The sequence below is a fragment of the Argentina anserina genome, chromosome 4, assembly GCF_933775445.1.
Source record: "Argentina anserina chromosome 4, drPotAnse1.1, whole genome shotgun sequence".
Taxonomy (NCBI): domain Eukaryota; kingdom Viridiplantae; phylum Streptophyta; class Magnoliopsida; order Rosales; family Rosaceae; genus Argentina; species Argentina anserina.
This window is the reverse complement of record NC_065875.1, coordinates 3314996-3335072: the sequence shown is the minus strand read 5'-3', so window position 1 is coordinate 3335072 and position 20077 is coordinate 3314996. Positions and strand designations below refer to the sequence as shown.

The 20077-nt window shown below is 40.2% G+C and overlaps 1 protein-coding gene across 1 annotated transcript; it reads right to left on the bottom strand.

The window, feature by feature from the left end:
* Positions 1 to 10180: 10180 nt before the first annotated feature.
* On the bottom strand, positions 10181 to 11749 carry LOC126791899 (uncharacterized). The gene is made up of 3 exons (XM_050518396.1): positions 10910 to 11749; positions 10709 to 10723; positions 10181 to 10657 (listed from the first exon to the last, which is right to left on the bottom strand). The coding sequence occupies exons 1-3, from the start codon at positions 11747 to 11749 to the stop codon at positions 10181 to 10183; spliced, it is 1332 nt and encodes a 443-aa protein (XP_050374353.1).
* Between the last annotated feature and the right edge of the window lie 8328 nt (positions 11750 to 20077).

Sequence of the window (20077 nt, the reverse complement as noted above, 5' to 3'; positions counted from 1 at the left end):
ATGTCATCTTTAATGAAAAGGTGATGTATACGAATAGGCAAGCAGCAGAGCATGAAAGTCTTGTATGAAAAGATAGGCAGTTTGCAAGATTGTAAGAATTGTCTGATAAAGATGTGTCTAAGGTTAATCATAGGCAAGAACAATAAGAAAAAGCTCCTTAGGCCGTACAACCTGATAATGGAGTTCCTAATGATGAGCTAATGACACCTCCTTTTGTGCCAAGAGTATCGTTGAGAATTAACAAAGGAATACCGCCAGATAAATAATCGCCTTGTGCTAACTATTTGCTATTAACTGACTGTGGTGAACCCGTGACTTATGATGATGCGATACATCATGAAGATTCAACTAATTTGGAGGGTGCTATGCAAGATGAGATAGACTCTCTCATGTCCAACAATACATAGGAGTTAACTGAATTGCCAGCAGGAAAGAAAGCATTACAAAACAAGTGGATTTACAAGATTAAACAAGAAGTTGATGGGAGCAAACGTTACAAAGCCAGGCTGGTTGTAAAAGGTTTTCAACAAAATGAGGGTGTTGATTTTGATGAGATCTTTTCTCCGGCTGTTAAGTATATAATAATTCGGGTGGTGCTTGGATTAGTGAAAGCTGAAGGATTATATTTGGAGCAGCTAGACGTCAAGACTGTTTTTCTTCATGGATATTTGGAGGAGATAATTTACATGCAGCAACCAAAAGGTTTCATAGCACCTGGTAAGAAAGACTTGGTATGCAAACTGCAAAAGAGCTTGTATGGCTGAAAACAAACCCCAAGGCAATGGTACAAGAAGTTTGATGCTTTCATGTGTGGAAGTGGCTATACAAAATGCCAATCGGATCACTGTTGTTACTTTAAGAGGTGTGATAAGTCTTATATCATTTTCTTATTGTATGTGGATGATATGTTGATAGCTGGGGAAGACTTCGACGAGATTGAGAAGTTGAAGAAAGAGATGTCAAACCAGTTCGCAATGAAGGATTTGGGTGAGGCGAAGAAAATCTTAGGTATAAAGATTATTCGTGATAAAGTGGCTGGTACTCTGAAACTTTCATAAGCGGAGTATGTTGAGAAAATGCTTAAGCGATTCAATATGGATGAATCACAAGTTGTAGGTATACCGTTAGTGACACACTTTAAGTTGTCATTGGGACAATCACCCAAGAGTGAAAAGGAAAAGAGAATATATGAAGAACGTACCTTATGTGTCGGCAGTTGGATGCTTAATGTATGCTTTGGTGTGTACTAGACCTGATATTGCGCATGTAGTTGGGGTTGTGAGTAGGTACACAAGTAATCCAGGTAAGCAACATTGGGAGACTGTGAAGTGGATCATGAGGTATCTTCGAGGTACTACTAATATGTCTCTTTGTTTCAAGAGAGGTAGTGCTGAATTACAAGGGTATGTGGATGCGAACTTGGCAGAAGATAATGATACTAGTCGAAGTACAACTGGTTATGTGTATACTGTAGGTGGTACTGTTGTATCTTGGATCTCACATTTGCAAGGGCCAGTGACTTTGTCTACGATAGAGTCAGAGTATGTAGCAGTCTCAGAGGCTGGTAAGGAGATGGTGTGGCTAAAAGGTCTCTCGAAGGAATTTGGTAAAAAGAATGAGATTTGTGCTTTGCACAGTGATAGTCAAAGTGCAATTCACTTGGCAAAGAACCCTGCTTTTCATTCAAAGACTAAACACATTCCTTTGAAGTATCAATACATAAAAGAGCTCGTGGAGAATGAAGTGCTACAATTGTTGAAGATTCAAGAAAGTGAAAATCCTGCGGACATGTTGACTAAGTATGTGCCAATAGGTAAATTGAAGCTATGCTTGGCTTCAGTTGGTCTCCAAACTTGAAGAGGGAGATGTTGGCTACTGTGGGTTTCGAGTTGCTATGATTGAAGAGTGTTGTAGATTGTTGCTATTGGTGTAATCGGCTCCAAGTGGAAGATTGTTAGGTTTGTGAATGCGATTCCACTTAGGATAAGGATTCATTAGATCTTGATCAAAGAATGAACACTTTGGTGGTTTCCTACTTGGTAATGGTTTATATGTTTATTGGGAATATGTTTCTAATGACTTATAGGTTTTAGGTTTAGACATCTATAAATAGGGACATAGGTAGCAGTAGTTAGACAATCAAGGTAAAACACATAGAGCAAGTGAGATCTTAAGAGTTTGTGAGATTGTCTTGCGAGATATCTTGTATTCTTGTTTGTGTTGTTCTTCTATAGTGAAACCCAGCAGCCCGAGGACGTAGACAAGTTCTTTGTCAAACCTCATAAACTTTGTGTTTGTGTTCTCAATCGTTTATTTATATTGTTATGCACTTGTTAACTTCTGCAAGAGGAATTTAGGGTCGAATTCCTAACAATGTTATAAATCAAAACTATACGTATCCATATATCTTCTTGTATCAATTTTACCTGACACATTACTAATTCTTCTAGCGTAGATCTACTTGTTAAAATATCGATACGCCCGTATTTCATAATTTACCGTATGCGATATAATCTCATTCTTATATTCGGTTTGACTAGTTTTCATGAACTCACTCATGTTTACGGATAATTTCATACTTTCACTTTGACAACTAAATCGTCCACGGGTATCTTACTTAAGAAAAGTAAGATGTACTATCTTAATGTTCCTCACTTGTATCAAGTAACGAGGAAAAACTATATTCTACTATTCCAATTTCTTTTGTTCATAAGTTGAGAAGAAACTAGTTGCAAAGCGTGAGGGAAATGAAGCTTCGTATTGGTTATCGAGCTTGGCCAGTGGAGGCCTACAAAACAAGGGTGGCTACTATATTCTTGATTCTTCCATAATTAGATTTGGATTTCGGACAACTGAAATATGTCTTTTAAAATACGGTTGACATCATTTTGTGTCTCTACGCTTGAAAGTACATATCTATGTTGGCATTCTTATACAAAGTATGATGTGCATACATTTCCTTAGTTGGTTGTTATTTCAATAGGAAAGGAAAAATCAAACCTATAAAGGAACTTGTCAAATATTGAAATTGATTGAAGATTGAAGATTCAAGCCGTAGTGATTGATCTTAGTCATTGATCTCATGAGTTGTATTTTAAGGTAAATTACATTCATGCATATCATACCCAATATTGTTGAAATGAGTTTTTAAAGGATGTTTTGTTTTGGAAAATGTCTAATATGTTTAAAATTATTTTGTTTTAAAATGGAAAAATGTTTTCCCAAATTATAGCATATTTGTTGATTGATATATTTTCCTTTTTGTATGAGGTATGTGTTAAGTGAGGGAGAGAAGTTTCTTCTCCTATAAAGAGGCATTTGAAAAATTGGGAAGGTTAGAGATTGAGAGCATATAGAATAGGTTGTGATACCTCTGAGTTTCTTTTCATCTCATATCTCTTATATATGATGTAGTGCTCATTGTAATAGAGTTTTTCACAAGTTAGCCTATAAAGGAAATATTGAAATTGATTGAAGATTGAAGATTCAAGCCGTAGTGATTGATCTTAGTCATTGATCTCATGAGTTGTATTTTAAGGTAAATTGCATTCATGCATATCATACCTAATATTGTTGAAATGAGTTTTTAAAGGATGTTTTGTTTTGGAAAATGTCTAATATGTTTAAAATTATTTTGTTTTAAAATGGAAAAATGTTTTCCCAAATTATAGCATATTTGTTGATTGATATATTTTCCTTTTTGTATGAGGTATGTGTTAAGTGAGGGAGAGAAGTTTCTTCTCCTATAAAGAGGCATTTGAAAAATTGGGAAGGTTAGAGATTGAGAGCATATAGAATAGGTTGTGATACCTCTGAGTTTCTTTTCATCTCATATCTCTTATATATGATGTAGTGCTCATTGTAATAGAGTTTTTCACAAGTTAGCTTGTAATGCTAGTAAATATGTTGCGTTTATATTTCTACTTGTGAAAACTCTAATCTTAATTGTATCATTTATATTTGGTTGTGTGCCTAACCAGAAGTATTGATTCTCATTTGCATTGTTGCACTTGAGAATCAAATGATTTTTGCGATCAATCAAAATATGTAGTTTTGTTTGAAACATTCATTCATCTTATGTTCATATGTGTGATTCATTGAGATCAGTGATTATCGAAGTTGAAGAGAGACTTGATCGTGTTCAGTATCAAGATTGAAGAGAATATGTGTTTAGTCTTTCATAGTTAAGAATATCAAATCTTGTATGATTCTATAGTTTAGATTTAATATTGAGTAAGTTAGCGTGTAGTGTTAGTAAAAAAAAGTCGTGTTAGTACCTCTATTTGTGTATTTTGTATCTCTATTGATTATTAGTGGATTTGATGTTGTGTGGACTACGTTAAAAGTCTCCAGTAGTTTTTACCTTGAGGAAAGTTTCCAGTGTAGTTAACAAATCATGTGTTTTTATGTGGTTGTGTGATTGTTTTTACATCATCTAATTAAGTTCCTAACAACATTGTTCCATTATTTTCAACGCCCCTTTCTGCCGCCAAACCTTTTCCCTGTTCTCGTATAGTTGTATCCCTTTGCTATATCTCTGCATAGATCATGCTGTCATGCATCAAGTACTCGTGCCACTAGTTAATACTTGATACAATTTGAGTTGTCGTGAAATTAATGAGTTCTTTCATAATTTGTATTGCTTCACTTGCATATACATGTACTTCTAAATCGTTGGCAGTTGAGAATGTATGTCGATCGCTGTTTCTTGAACTACTAACAGTTTGATTTTCTGTACGCAATACTGGGCAATAGTGCAGTAGAGATAGAATGTAGGTCTCTCTAGTACCTTGAACTACGTTTCCGTCATCCTTTGTGAGATTTAATCTTCTGATGTTCCCTTTATGTAGCTACTTGGAGCATGATTTGATGGCTGGCACATAACCTGCTCAAGGTTTAGCTTTCGAAGTCTCAATTTTGAAATTCGCACCTGTATATGCGTTAATTCTCAAGTTTAGGCTTACTTGAAAAGCTCCAATGTTATGAGTTTCCTTACGTGGTGACATGATTTTGTTACCCCAGAGTACGTGAAGTCGGTGAAGAATGTTTACAAAAGAGAAGAACGAAAAAAAGGAAACAACAACTATAATACGATAAACTCACACTCTAAAAATATACGTAGTTATTACAAATTAACGTACGGTTGAAGATTACCAACCCTAGCTGGCTGGCTAAATCAAAGACTTGCAATTACCTTTAGCTAGGTTAATATTTCTATCAGAAATCTCCTTACTTCACCACGGAATCTCACATTTCATGTCGAGGCTGTGTAAAGGCTGGATAGATGCCATGGAGCTCGATCATTCAATTGACCTGCTTCGATCTGTTGATATCTATTTTACTAATTTAGCTTGGCAAACTTCGTGTGCGTAGACTAATACAGTTTTTAGGTCAATTCTCTTATCCTGTTGAAAAGAACCCTAGCTAGATCAATAATCTAATCCAGAAAGTATTACAACTAGCCAGTGAATTTAGCGATTATAAAACTAATGAACATGTACAGTAGTTCTGTCTGTGATGTATGTATGTAAGATTAATTTGATAGGATTGAGAAAGATATGTTTTAGCAGTCACAATCCTCCTTCAGAAGAGATGTCTCACGTTTAGACTATTTTTTCTCCAAGTAGCATATTGATTATTTGAAGAAACAGCCCTAAACATTTTTATAATGATCACATTAATCCACAGTTAAAGGCCTTTTATAATCGATATTGACCAACCTCTGTTTATTATATTGATCATTGTGTTTGAGGGTCGGAGTTTTCTTTTATTCCTGTTCAAGTTAGGGCACTCGATTTCTCAGTGTTCGACTAATATAAAAAACTTACAGAGTACAAGGACAATATCACATAATTGATCTTCATTCTGGATATATAAAGAGTTCTTTTTCTACATAATGGTTTATCTTTATATCTACTTTATTTAATCGAACTAACACTCTTACTAATTCGGGGACAAGCTATGAAGCTAATTATGAAATGGTTATACAGTATATTAGGCCTCATTATTTAGCCCATCTGAAAATTCCGCGAAGGCCTACCCGGCCCGGTCCGTGAGGAATCCCGCCAAAGTCCGGTTTCATGGGTAAATGACCGGGTTTAGATTAGAGGGATGAAACTCGGCTTCTGTCGTGGGCCCGGTTCGCTAAAAACCCGTCAAATAATAAAATATTATGCATACATATTTTATTAGATTTATAATAAACTATCGTATTATGAAGCAAGTATATGAATGAAACTTCTCGGAATCGATTAACATCAACCGATATGATTGGTATATATATAGTGACCCGGTAAAAATCTCATCCAATTCGGACCTCGCTTGATCGTCGAAATTTCTGATAAACCGAAAACACCACTAATTTGTTATAAAGAAAGACCCATTATCAAAATGTGAACACCAAAAACCGTTTGCATATCTGAATCACCTACTTTTTGTCACTGATTGTGTGTGGTCACACTAAGGAAACCCATTTAGCAAAGCCCCGGTCAATATGAATTTTAATATGTCAAAACGCCTCTTTTTTAGTTGACCGTATGTACGGACAGTTAAACAATGTCCAAAACGGACAAATTTTTTACAGGTTCCCTAAATATATATACTGATTACATCTACTAGTGTCGATCGACCATATTTCGAACTGAAGTTATCAATCGCTGAAGTGTACACTAATGTATCATAACCTTTTATATTATGTTTATAATAAAACTATCGCATTATGAAGCGACTATATGAAAGAAACTTCTTGGGATCGATCGACACCAGCCGATGTGATCGGTATTTATATTTAGTGACCCTGTAAAATTTCATCTAATTCAGGCCTCGTTTGACCGTTGCAATTTCCGGTAAACCAAAAACACCACTAATATGCTCTAAAAGATGACCAATTACAAAGATGCGAACGACGAAAGCCGTTTGCATATCTGAAATCACCTAATCTTTGTTACCTATGGAGCGCGGTCGCACTGAGGAAACTCATTTAGCAAAGACCCGGTCAATGATGTTTCAATATGTGAAAACATATCTTTTTTAGTTAACCGTAGGTACAAACGGTCAAACCATGTCCAAAATGGATGAAATTTTTACAGGGTCCCTAAACATATATACCGATCACATCTGCTAGTGTCGATCGACCATGTTTCAAACTGGAGTTGGCGATCGCCAAGTGTCAACTAATGTATCATAACTCTATATTAGGTTTAGAATAAAACTATCGCATAATGAAACGACTATATGAAAGAAACTTCTCGGGATCGATCGAGACCAGACGATGTGATCGGTATATATATTTAGTGATTATGTAAAAATTTCATCCAATTCGGACCTCGTTTGACCGTCGAAAATTTCAGTAAATCGAAAACACCACTAATATGCCATAAGGGATGACCTATTACAAATATGTGAACGCCGAAAGCCGTTTGCATATTGGAAATCACCTAATTTTTGTTACCTATCGTGCGCGGTTGCACTAAGGAAACTCATTTAGCAAAGTCTCAATCAATGGGGTTTCAATATGTTAAAATGCCTATTTTTTAGTAGACCGTAGGTACGAACAATTAAACCATGTACAAAACGGAAGCAATTTTTACAGGGTCGCTAAATATATATACCGATCACATATGCTGGTGTCGATCGACCATATTTCGAACTAGAGTTGTCGATCACCGAAGTGTCCACTCATGTATCATAACCTTTATATTAGGTTTATAATAAAACTATCGCATTATGAAATGACTATATAAAGGAAACTTCTCGGAATCGATCGACACTATCCGATGTGATCAATATATATATTTAGTGACCATTTTAAAATTTCATCCAATTCGGACCTCATTTGACTGTCGGAATTTCCGGTAAATAAAAAACAACACTAATATGCCCTAAGAGGGGACCCATTATCAAGATGCGAAAGCGGAAAGCTGTTTACATATTTGAAATCACCTAATTTTTGTCACCGATCGTGTGTGGTCACAACGATGAAACTCATTTAGTAAAGCCCCGGTCAATGAGGTTTTATTATGTCAAAACGCCTCTTTTTTTGTTGATCGTAGGTATGGATGGTCAAACCATGTTCAAAATAGATGAAATTTTTACATAGTTCCTAAATATATATATCAATCACATCTACTAGTGTCGATCGACAATATTTTGAAACTAGAATTTATTTGTGACTTTTTTAGAATTTTTTTAATAATTCTTTTATTGTTTTAAACCCTTAAATTAGAGTATTACGTTTTTTTTCTAATATAAGCCCGTAAAATCCGGCCCGCAAAAGTCTGTAAGACTTGCTTTAAGTGGGCGGGCTTGGATCTTCATATTTGTGAAAATATTCGGCCCAACCCGTCACTTATTTAAATTTACTAAGACCCGGCCCGGACCCACCACTCATGGGTCGGGCCAGACCCTAAGTATATACAGATATTTTCACTAGTATGCTTTTGATAGTGGTGGTGTGCTTTGCCATTGAGGCTTTGAGTTTCACAAATTGGGAATGAATTTTGGGTATTTTCGGGATTTGCAATTTAATGATGATGATACGCAGTGATTTATGGTGAAATATAAGATTCATGTTTTCTGATGCAAATTCGAAAGATCGAACTTGTAGATACCAAGTAGAAAATAAGAATACGATATATTCTTCTCCAATGTAAGAGGTATATATAGAGACATAAGTAGTATTATCCTAATAGAAGATATATATATATATATATATATATATATATATAAAGAAAGTAAATATTTACACAATATTATACATGTATTTGAGAATTGGTATCCTCAATTTCATAACCACTTGCACACAAATGACACAAGTGCATTTTCTATGAATCTGTTGGTAGAGATTTGGTCATTTTGTTAGAGAACTAAGAACCTAACTAAGGCGTGAAATATCATTCAACATTAATTTTCAAATACTGTTGAAAAAAATCAGTGTATATGTTTGATTACTACATTAATTTCAATCCTTTGTTCTTAAGTATCCTAGCTACTCATAACTTGCTTCAGAATTGAAAATTAGGGTATGACATTTTCAAATGAATTGATTGATCTTCATTGATGATCTTTGCTGCTCATTATTGTGGTGTAATTTTCTCCAATACCTTAAAACTTCAAATCTCCACTATTATAATTAGAAGCGCTCTTTTAGTATCAACAGCTTCACACATAAATAGAATTCTCCAAAATATCCATTGCTCGAGAAAAAATGGATGAAAAGAATATATATTTACAAGGGTTACTGATGTAAATAACAGAAAAGGAAAAACAAATAAAACTTTGACGTGGGATACTGAGAGCATGGTCGTGCACCCTCCCCGTTCAACTACAACTACAACTGCCCACAATGGTTGTGTAATTAGTTTTGATATTGTTTATTTTATTAATTTTTTTGACCGAGTTTCTTAACTTGATTAGTAATACTTTGGTTTAGGTTATGTACGTTCACTACGTTGTATCTTTTGTTTGCTTCCTTCATGGACACAAAAATAAAACCAGTAATATCAACCTTTTTTTATTACAGTAAATATATAGTGAGATAAGACATAAAGTATAAGTAAATAAAAAAACACACGCGTCATTTTACACGCGCATAAAAGTTAGTCCCTATATAACTTTTAGATTAACACAATATATATGATGTTTGGTGGAGAAATGACTAGTACTAATTACTATTTGATCATATATATTCCCCATTTATACATAATTTAAAGTGAATTTTGAATAACTCACATGAGAATGATAATGGTGTGGTAATCTACATGAACGGATCAATATACATGAATTCAAACCCCGAAACAGTAGATTGAGTTGCAGTTTACATAATATAAGGCAAAAACAAAAAATCAAGTAACCCAACAACAGAAGATTGTTATGTGATCATAGTTTCATAAATTAAATATACTTTGATTCATCACATTGAAAATTCTCCTTTGATCCATTTTTGATGATGTTTTTGTGCTTCCGAAACCATCATATCAATCAGAAACATAAGCAATACAAAATTAAAAAAGAAAAAGAAAATAAAGGGCAATTGAAGATCCTTATCCTGCGCCCACACCCCTTTGAACCACAACCAATTAGCACTCTCTACTAGCCTAAACCCAAACGTTGGCATTTTCACCCAACAAGGTTAATCAGCAATAAAACAGATCCGACCCGACCCGGCCCGGCCTAAGTGTCTTCAAACATAGCTCATATCCTCGGCCGATGGGCTTCGCCTGACCCGGCTACTCTTGTTGCTGCTACTCCCCTTCTTCCTCTCCTTACTTCCCTCGCCGGAGCCGCCGCACACGATGGAGCACTCGACGCCGCATATGTTACTGAAGCACGAGAACAGCCCGTTCCCGCCGTCCGTGTGCCGCCGAGTGTGGTGCCCCACGGTGCTGCTCGGAAAGCTCGAGTAGTCGCCGCGGTCGTACACCGGTGGCAGCTCCGTTCGCCACCGCTCCAGCTTCGACTGCAGCCCCTCCACGCTCTCGTCCTCGTTCCACGCCCCCACCACCACCGAGCTCTCGTTGTCCTGGTTGTCCATCCTCTCCCTCGCTATCGCCGCCGCCACCTCCGACGGCGACGGCCCCAGCTCCGACTCCGTCAAATACGGCACCGCCATCAGATTCGACTTCCTCGGCGTCTCGTACGTCCCCATCTTAAACGGCGACTTTCCCGGAACCGATGACCTCCGCGCAGGGGTAGTTCCGTAACTCTCCACGTACTTCGGCGACGGCTTCGAGAGAGGTGACGCCGCCGCGATATCATGCACCACGGCGGCTTTGTAGTTGTGCTTGTGTCTTCGCACCGGGTCGTCGGGTTCAAATCCGCTTGTCGGTTTCGGATCCGACCCGCTGAGCAGAGAGCTCGGCTTCCCTTTCTTTTCTTTCCCGCTAAATTTCGGCGGGGTCAAGTCGGAGACGCTGAGAATGGAGCTCGCTTTTCCGCTTCTGCCCTTCCAGCTGACGTCAGATGCGCTGACCACGGAGCTCAATTTTCCTTTTCTACCCTTGCCCTTAATAATCTCTGAGCCGTTAATTAACGAGCTGGCCTTGGATCGGCCCTTTTTGGTATTTTCATTGCTGACCTCTGACGACCCGCTGACGACCGAGCTTGATTTTCCCTTTTTATCCTTCTTATGAAACTCCTTGGACCGGAGTTCCGACCCGAACATGGAGCTGCAGTCACTCTTGCTCCGCCTCAGCTCGGGTTTCGAGAACGTTGACTGACTGCGGTGGGTTTGACTCCTCGGCGGGTCATCCTTCCCCATTAATTGTTTATAACCCACGGCGGATGTGCTTAGCTGAGAATACAAGGGCATGCTTCTCATAGAGCTATGAAGAAGGGCAACACCGATGTTTAATATCCCCTGTGGCCGGCCGGAGGGTCGCCGGACTTGAAGAGCGACAAAGCGCATGCCCAGCTGAGGGTGGTGGTGGTGGGGCTTCACCGGAGTCGGGATGAGATTGCCGACGAGGACACGAATGGTGCCGACGTGAACGTCTTTGAACCAATGGAGGGCGTAAATTTCAATCATCACGGCGGAGGTGTCCTCATGCAAGAAGTCCTCGTCGACCCGGAAGACGAACTTGTCGTTCCACGTAGGGTTGTTGTGACCATGCGTGTCCACCCGAGTCGAAAGCTTTCGATCCGGGTGTACCCAAGCAATTGCGTACGTCCGCATGGAACGTGATACCGGCGCAAGGTCCTGAGCGGATATGACGTTCAGTTCCAGGAGCTGGAATGGTGTTAGGATCGACATTGTTTCTTTGTTCTTGTTTGATGATCGAGAGTGGTGGCCTCTTCAGGCCGCAATGTATTGAGATCGACGATAATACACTTTGTTCAGGTGCTTTTGCGATGGGAATATGCAATAACGTAGGAGATGATGAATGATCGATTATATTTATAATCTGAGATAGAAAAAGAGAGAAACTTAGCTGGTGGGTTGGTTAGTATTGATGTTTCATATCAGAGCTATATGGTGGTGGTTCCACTCGCCGTCCGTCGACCTTCCTAGAAGAGGACGACGAGAGGGGTGGGGAGGCATGAAGGTAAAGAGAGGAAATGTAGAAGCAAAAATGACGGGAGGAGAGAGAAAAGTGAGCACTGCAAGGGTGTCATTTTTTTGTTTAAACAGCTTTCGTTGGTTATTTGAGAACGAGAGACTAAAATGGGGTATCTGGGTTTTAAGTTTTGACCACCCCTACCGTTAGTGTTGTTAATTTTGGAAGGTGGAGGAGGTGGAGGTGGCTCGGTTTGATTACTTCATTTACATGTGTAAACTTGTTGTCTTAAAATTGGGAAATTGTGATGCTAACAGTGATTTAATATAGTTATAACCGGGGTATATAAAATTTCGGTTCTAAAAACTTAAAACATAGTGCATGGAAAATCAATTTAAATAGTGCAACCTGAATTTGCAAATTAGAAGAATCAGAACTGACTCTAAGAGCATCCACACCTATAAATTGGATTTGCTCAAGCAAATGGTAGGGCTAGAAGCAAATTTTGCTTCAAGCAAATCGATTTCATATTTTGCTCAAACAAATCGATTTTTTCACACACCCATTTACAATTTGCTTGAGCAATTCAATTTTGTCTTGTTGTGAAATAATTAATTTTTTTACCAGATATATTTACAACCAATAATAATGTGCCACGTGTCATTATCGACTCGATATTGTCCAAAATTTCCGATAAGATTTTCAACTAATAGATAATTGACAAGTGGCACTGCCACGTGTCATTGTCAGTAAAATAATTGGAGCAGATTTCCGATAAGATTTTCGACTAGTAGAGAATTGACACATGTCACTGTCGGTAAAATAATTGGACCAAATTTATGATAAGATTTTCGACCAATTTGCTATAAAACATTTAATATCACTTATTCTATACTCACACCATTGTGAAGAATCCGAGCATATAACTCATCTTTTAATCTAAACACTTAACAACATTTCCTTGTTCATCACTCTGATGAATCCTTTCAGCTTCCACAATTTTTTCAGGCGGAGACAACGTCAACAAGAAGAGGATGACGATATGGAGCAATCATTCGTGAATCAGGTGGTCATGGCGGAAGCACAACACGATGATGAATCAACACGACCAAGCGGTTCAGATCGCGGTAAAAAACCGAATAAGCCATGTCAGAGGCTATCTAGGAGACGCAATCCCATGGAAGATTACTTCATCGAACGTCCAATTTGCGATGCTCAAGACTTTCGTCGGAGGTACAAGATGAGCAGAGACCGATTCAACATTATCATGACGGACCTCTGCAACCACGACATGTCTTGGCATCAAAGAGAAGACGCCACTGGTTTGCTAGGTCTACTTCCCCAACAAAAGATGACTGGGGCTCTACGAATGCTAGCGTACGGGTCAGCTGCAGATCAGTGTACTAAAATTAAAAGGATGGGGGAATCAACTACCCTGGAATGTATGAAGCAGTTTTGCAGCCAAGCGGTTTATCTCTATGGTCCAAGATACCTCCGCACTCCAACACCGGCAGACCTCACGCGACTATTAGCTAAAGCCGAACGCCGAGGTTTTCCATGTATGATTGGAAGCATCAACTACATACATTGGGAGTGGAAGAACTGGCCAACCGCCTATCAAGGGGCATACTCGGAGCGAAAGGGTCGCCCAACAATTTATCCTAGAGGCAGTGGCCTCGTATGATACGTGGATATGACACAGTTTTTTTGGGTGTCCTGAAGCTAAAAATGACATTAATGTGCTCCACTCATCGAATGTGTTCTCAGAGATCCTTGCCGGAAGAGGCCCAACTGTCGTCTATGAAGTCCACGGACAGAGGTATACCACAGCTTATTATCTGGCTGACAGAACATTTCCAAGGTACTCTACATTTGTCAAAACAATTTCCAATCCCCAAACGCCGCAAGATAAGCTCTTCGCAAAGAAACAATAGGCATACCGGAAATATGTGGAGAGGCCATTTGGCATCTTGCAATCTCGATGCGCAATTATACGTCATAGTTATACATTGCACCACAAATCGGTAATGACTACCATCATGTTAGCTTGCATTATATTGCATAACATTATTGTTGAGGAAGAGTATGTGGATGATGAGGATGATGATGAGGAAGAAGAAGAAGACTTGCAAAACCCATCGAGGGCTTTCCGGGTTTATGATGGGCCGGTGAATGCACAAGGGAATCGAGTTCTTTTTGAGCCAATCAGTAGAGATGAAGCTAATATACAACGGTTTCACGACCGTGCTGCCGATCTCGAATCCGCTTACATCCATTGAGAGCTCCAGAAAGACTTGGTGAAACACATTTGGAGAGTGGAAACCGGTGAAATACTTTAAATATGTTTTATTGTGTGTTTTCATGATGTTTGTGTTTAATTATTAAGCTTGTGTTTAATTTCAGTATGTGTTTTAATTTAATGTGTATTTCAATTTCAACTTAATAAATAAATTGCATTTTATTTCTCGAAAAATTTAAATTACATAAAATGACGAGACAAGCCCAGATTTATTCTTAGTACAATACTATAACTACTATGGAAAATGCACGCGACTTGGGTGATAATAATCCGAATATGTTTCATCGGTAGGTTGATCTTGACTAGCTTCTCATTCATTAAGGATTGCTAGTTTCCTCTTGGTAAAATACCTTTTCGAGATTGGGGTCATAGCCTCCAAATCCATTGTCATGATCCTTGTGTCATTCTCTTGTTTCTTCAATCGTAACTCTTCTTCCACCCTTGCTTCTTTCCGCTTTTGAATGTCTATGTACTCCGCATAATAATTAAGCTCACTTTCATTATGGGCTAGCCTCTTGGTATGCCATGATGCTTGGTCACTTGCAATGGTATGCAAAACCTCCACCGGTTGCTCAATAGGAGTCTTACCCTGTTTCTTTTGGCGCCTAGCTTCCTTTGCCGCCTTGGTTCCCATTGGTCTAGGTGGACTCGATGGAGCTGCCGTGTTGCTTTGAGGTGTCTCATTCAATTGGTCGTCATCCAAATTGATGGTTGAAGATGATTCAGTTGCTGAAGGAGTACCGTAGTAACTACTTGCATATGGAGATGAAGTAGTAGGTAGCACCGCAACGAAAGATTGATGATCTTTAACCACTTCCCAACATTCAAAGTGTGTAAACTTTTTCTTCTTGGCATTATAGTAACATGATTGAGCTTTTCGTTCCTGATGTAAAAAACTTATATTAAGTACTTATTTAATTACATAATTTAAATAAATTGGATAAAACAAATAATGTAAGAAATTAGATATATTAAAACAAATAATGTAAACAATGCTACATATTTAAACAAATTAAATAAAAATAATAATGTAAAAAAATAGATATATTAAAATAATTAAATATGTAAACAATGCTACATATTTAAACAAATTAGATATAAATTACATAATTTAATTTATATAATCAAATAAAAATGATAATATATGATAAAACAATGTATTTACTTCGTCCATTAGCGAAGTGCCGCTAGCTATACGTTGTCGTGATGCCGCCAAACATTCGCCCCATTTTTGCAAGAGTAGCTTGAACTTATTGTAGTGAGAAGCGAGCGCGATTCGGGTCCTCGGCTCATTCAGAGGTTTCTCACCCGGTGCTAGCACCCAATTTTGCATATAATCGCCATGAATTGTCTCCCACAATTTGTCCCTCTTTGGTTTGTTACCGTCATATTCATCAATGCCATGACGGACAAAAGAAATGCACATTTGTAAATCTTCGGAAGGAAGCCAATGGGTGCCCATTGTTTTGGAAAAAAATGCTAAACGAAATGATAGAGAAGATGGAGGAAGATGTGAAATTTGTTGTGCACAAATTGGTGTGAGTTCATAACAAATTAAAGTAGTATTTATAGGAAATGTTTTGGGAGAATTTTGAAAATTTTGGGATTTTTTACAATTTTTTGGGTTTATTTCCGTTATGATCAAATAGTACCCGTTGTCAATTAATTCTGGTCGTTTGATCGAAATTTCTGATTCAAAATGGAAGGCCCAGATCTATTAAACCGTTGGCCAATCGGTGAGACACGTGTCAGCCATTCATTGGCTCGCTATTTTTTTTAATGGCGCGTGCATTTCACGCGCCTAACATAAAAAATTTCACCCGTGCCTGACGTCACCAACGGGCGGTGGGCTCCGCCAGTCGGACGAGCAAACGCCGGAGCAAAATTTGCTCGAGCGATCGGACGAGCACCACAAATCGGTTGACTAGGTCAGCAGCTCGCCTCCTCCTGCTCGCCGGTGCGAGCTTCATATTCTCCTGCTCGAGCTCCTCTGGCCGATCCCTCCTCCTGCTCGAGCACGCCGCTTGCGGAAGCTCGCCGGTGTGGATGCTCTAACAATCAAGGTTGATGACTTGAAGCCATAATTTGTTGAAGAAATCACTGTTAAGATCACTTCTATCAGACTGAAGACATAGCCCAGAACTATGTCTCTTCCTTGTTGATCCGTTAGACCCAAAGAGTAGTAGCTAGCTGTTATCTTGTCCTATACCACGTGTCTTGTGTTCTCTTCAGCAACAGATGGAATGCCATCTACTTATTCTGTATCTTGCAATCCTTCTGGGTATGAATGAAATGAATCCCTTTTGAATTTCCCTTTCTCTTTCCCTAGTTGTAGATTGGTTCCTATCATCTAGTCTCAGAGACCTCTTTCGATGAGAGGCCTTCAAGTTTCCCCCAACTACCACTCTCGCACACTACCTCCACCTCTACCCCCATCCCCGCCAACAATTACCACCACACCGCTGCCGCCACCCTCCCCACCCCACAACCCTTCCGCTCAGTCGCTCCATCTGGATGAGTCATATACTGCGTTTCAGGCCTCTGTGGACTTGATTCACACTCAGCAAGAAGACCTGCACCACCGAGTCGACGTCCTCATCCAGAGCATTGCCAACATGTGGCAACAAACAATAGCCTTCTAACAAATGCTCTTCCGTCTCCTCGAACCCACCCCGGGGAGTTCTACTGCGCCCATGACCGTCCCAACCACTTCCCATTTGGCTCCTTATACGCCGGTAACGACCACAACTATCAGCCTTTCACGGTGCCGCCGCCACAGTCATGGATCACTTTCGGCTCGATTCCCCCTTTACCTGACTAGTTTAACCCTCCTTCCACGCCGCCGACTGACCCATCCACTTGGGTTGCCGGACCTAGCCGAGGTCCTACCTCCATGGGCGCCACCCTCCCTACTCAGCTCCACCCACTTATTCCACCCATCTACATCATTCATCCTTCCAGCAGTAACATCCACCCATCATTCACCAGCACGGACCAGGCCCGAAGCTTTTACGGGGAAGATGCATTGGGCTGGTTCAACATGGCTGAACATTATCTCCAAACGCAGCGAGTTCCTCCAGCAGATCATGTAGACACCGTCACCTCCTTTTTGGACCCAACTCTTGTATATGGATGAGCTATTTTGAGTAATGAAACCCACATGCTACATGGGTTTGCTTTGCCTCAGAGTTTTTGGGGCATTTTAGCGTTGGCATAGATACTGATTTCCACACCGCCCTCACACGGCACCAACAAACTGCATTTGTGGATGAGTTTATTAAAGCGTTCCCCAAATTATCTTGCCACGCGGCCGGGTGGACCGACGCACAACTCGTTCCACTATTTCTTGGCGAGTTGAAGCCGGATATCCAATTTGACGTCGCCACCCTTAAGCTCCGGTCTCTATCACATGCTCAGCGTTTGGCCCAACAGTTTGAGCTAAAACAATGTCTCCTACGTGCTGCTCGCCTATCCCGGCCACACACGTGGCAAACCAACACTAGCTACGGCACATACACCCCAAATTCTCCCGCTCCAACCCCACAACAAAACACATCCCACCCTATCCATCCACAATCAAACTCCCTATCCCATTCTCAGTCGACTGCCACGTCGTTCTGACCTCGCCTTACTGGTCCCTATAGGTCGTGGCCCGACAAGGACCATCGCGAGCGCAGAGCCCAGGGACTTTGCCACAGTTGCATTGAGGTCTGGCACAAGCACCATGTTTGTAAGAAACCGGTGTTGGCGTTACTTGAGAGCCCATTGCCAGAGGACACACACCAACCCAAGATACACCGGAGCCAGTACCAGACTCTGATTCCGACATCACCCCACTCCACGCCATCACCACCACCACTATGGGCGAGATGATGCGTTTCATGGGTACCATTGATAACCACCCTATCGATGTTTTTGTTGACTGCGACGCAGCTATGAATTTCCGCCATCCTGAGGTGGCTCGTCGATTGGGTCTTACAATTGAGGTCACCGCCGACTTGTGTTTTACTTCAGCCACCGGTCATACAGTGCGCCCTGTCGTCGGTGCTATTAATGTGCATCTCCAAATCCAAAGCTACACCTTACATACTTCTTTCCTCTTGTTGGTTGTTTCGGGTTGTGACTTAGTCTTCAGTGCCGAGTGGTTTGACACCTTGGGTCTTATAGGTTGGAACTTTAGAGACAAGGTTATGATGTTTACAGTGGATGGCGTGACTCACATTTTACAGGGAGTACGAAACTGACCTACCCCACCCTTGGACCAGTCCTCCTACCTGGCCATCATGTCCTTGGCCCAACTGGACCCTAGCACCCCACCCTCAAGCCCAAATGTCCCCCCCCCCAATGGCACAACACGACCCATAAATTTCACACTTACTGGCCCAATTCCATACTTATTTGAACCCCCACCAGACCCCATGACCATAAAATTCCACTGCTCCCCAATACAGACCCAATCAATGTTTGACCCTATCGCTACCCCAACTCCCAAAAGGCCGAACTTGAGGCTCAAGTGGAGGACATGCTTACCAATAGGCTTATTCGCCCGAGTCGGAGCCCTTTCTCTTCCCCGGTTTTGTTTGTCCATAAGAAGGAAGGCACGTGGCAGTTTTTTGTTGATTACCGTGCTGTCAATAAGGTCACCGTAAATGCCTGTTTCCCAATTCCGGTCGTCGATGAGTTGCTTGATGAATTACATAGCCCAGAACTATGTTGCTTTCTTGTTGATCCATTAGACCCAAAGAGTAGTAGCTAGCTGTTATCTTGTCTTGACACGATGGTGGTCATGTACCACATGTCTTGCGTTCTTTTCAGCAATAGATGGAATGCCTTCTACTTATTATGTATCTTGCAATCCTTCTGGGTATGAATGAAATGAATCCCTTTTGAATTTCCCTTTCTCTTTCCCTAGTTGTAGATTGGTTCCTATCACAAAACCTGAAAAGTGGTATACAATTATAGCTAGGCCTTAAAACGGAAACAAATTAGCTATAAACAAAGTTGTTGCAAAAGGAAACTGACAATATCGACTTACTGAACTAGCATACCAAAATAGTACTACTTGAAAAACAAAGAGAAAATATCATTGAAGAAGAGTTTTCACTACTCTCTCAGTTACGAACAGTCTAATCTTTTTATTCAAATAAGGCCTTTTTTGTCCAATTATATTTTCGTTTTACATGAAATACCCTATTGACAAACCAAACTCTCTCTTTCTCTCTCTCTCTCACAATCCTCTGAATCCAGTGACTCTCTCTCTCTGATCTGATCGGATCTGAACAACATAGCAGTCCACCGCTGGCCGCTGTCGAAGTGCACCTTCCTCTGTCCTCGCCAAGGTCGTTGTTGAAGTGCACCTTCCTCTGACTCTGCATTGGTCTACCACCGGCTGTTCGCCTATGTTCTGGCAAGAAGACCATTGACGCCAACCCTCTTCCATACCAGACACAATTTCCGGCGATCCTTGACTCGTTTAAGCCACCATGCTCCCTTCCCGATGTGGAAGATTTCGTTTTGCTGAACAACTTTGATGTCCAACCTAGTTCAAAAAGAGTGATCATGATTTGTTCTTGTTCGTATGTCCTGGTTTCAACTACAAAACGCGGCGTGGTATCTCCCTAAGTCGAGGTTTGATTCCAAATCGACGGTCGGCGAGATAATAGTGGAGGCGGCTCAGAGGTTGGTGTAGATTTATGGGACTATTTGTGAACATTCAGGCTCTGATTTGGGTTCTCGATGGGGTGGTGAAGCTTGTGGGGTTGAAAGAGAGCGAGCATACCCTGCA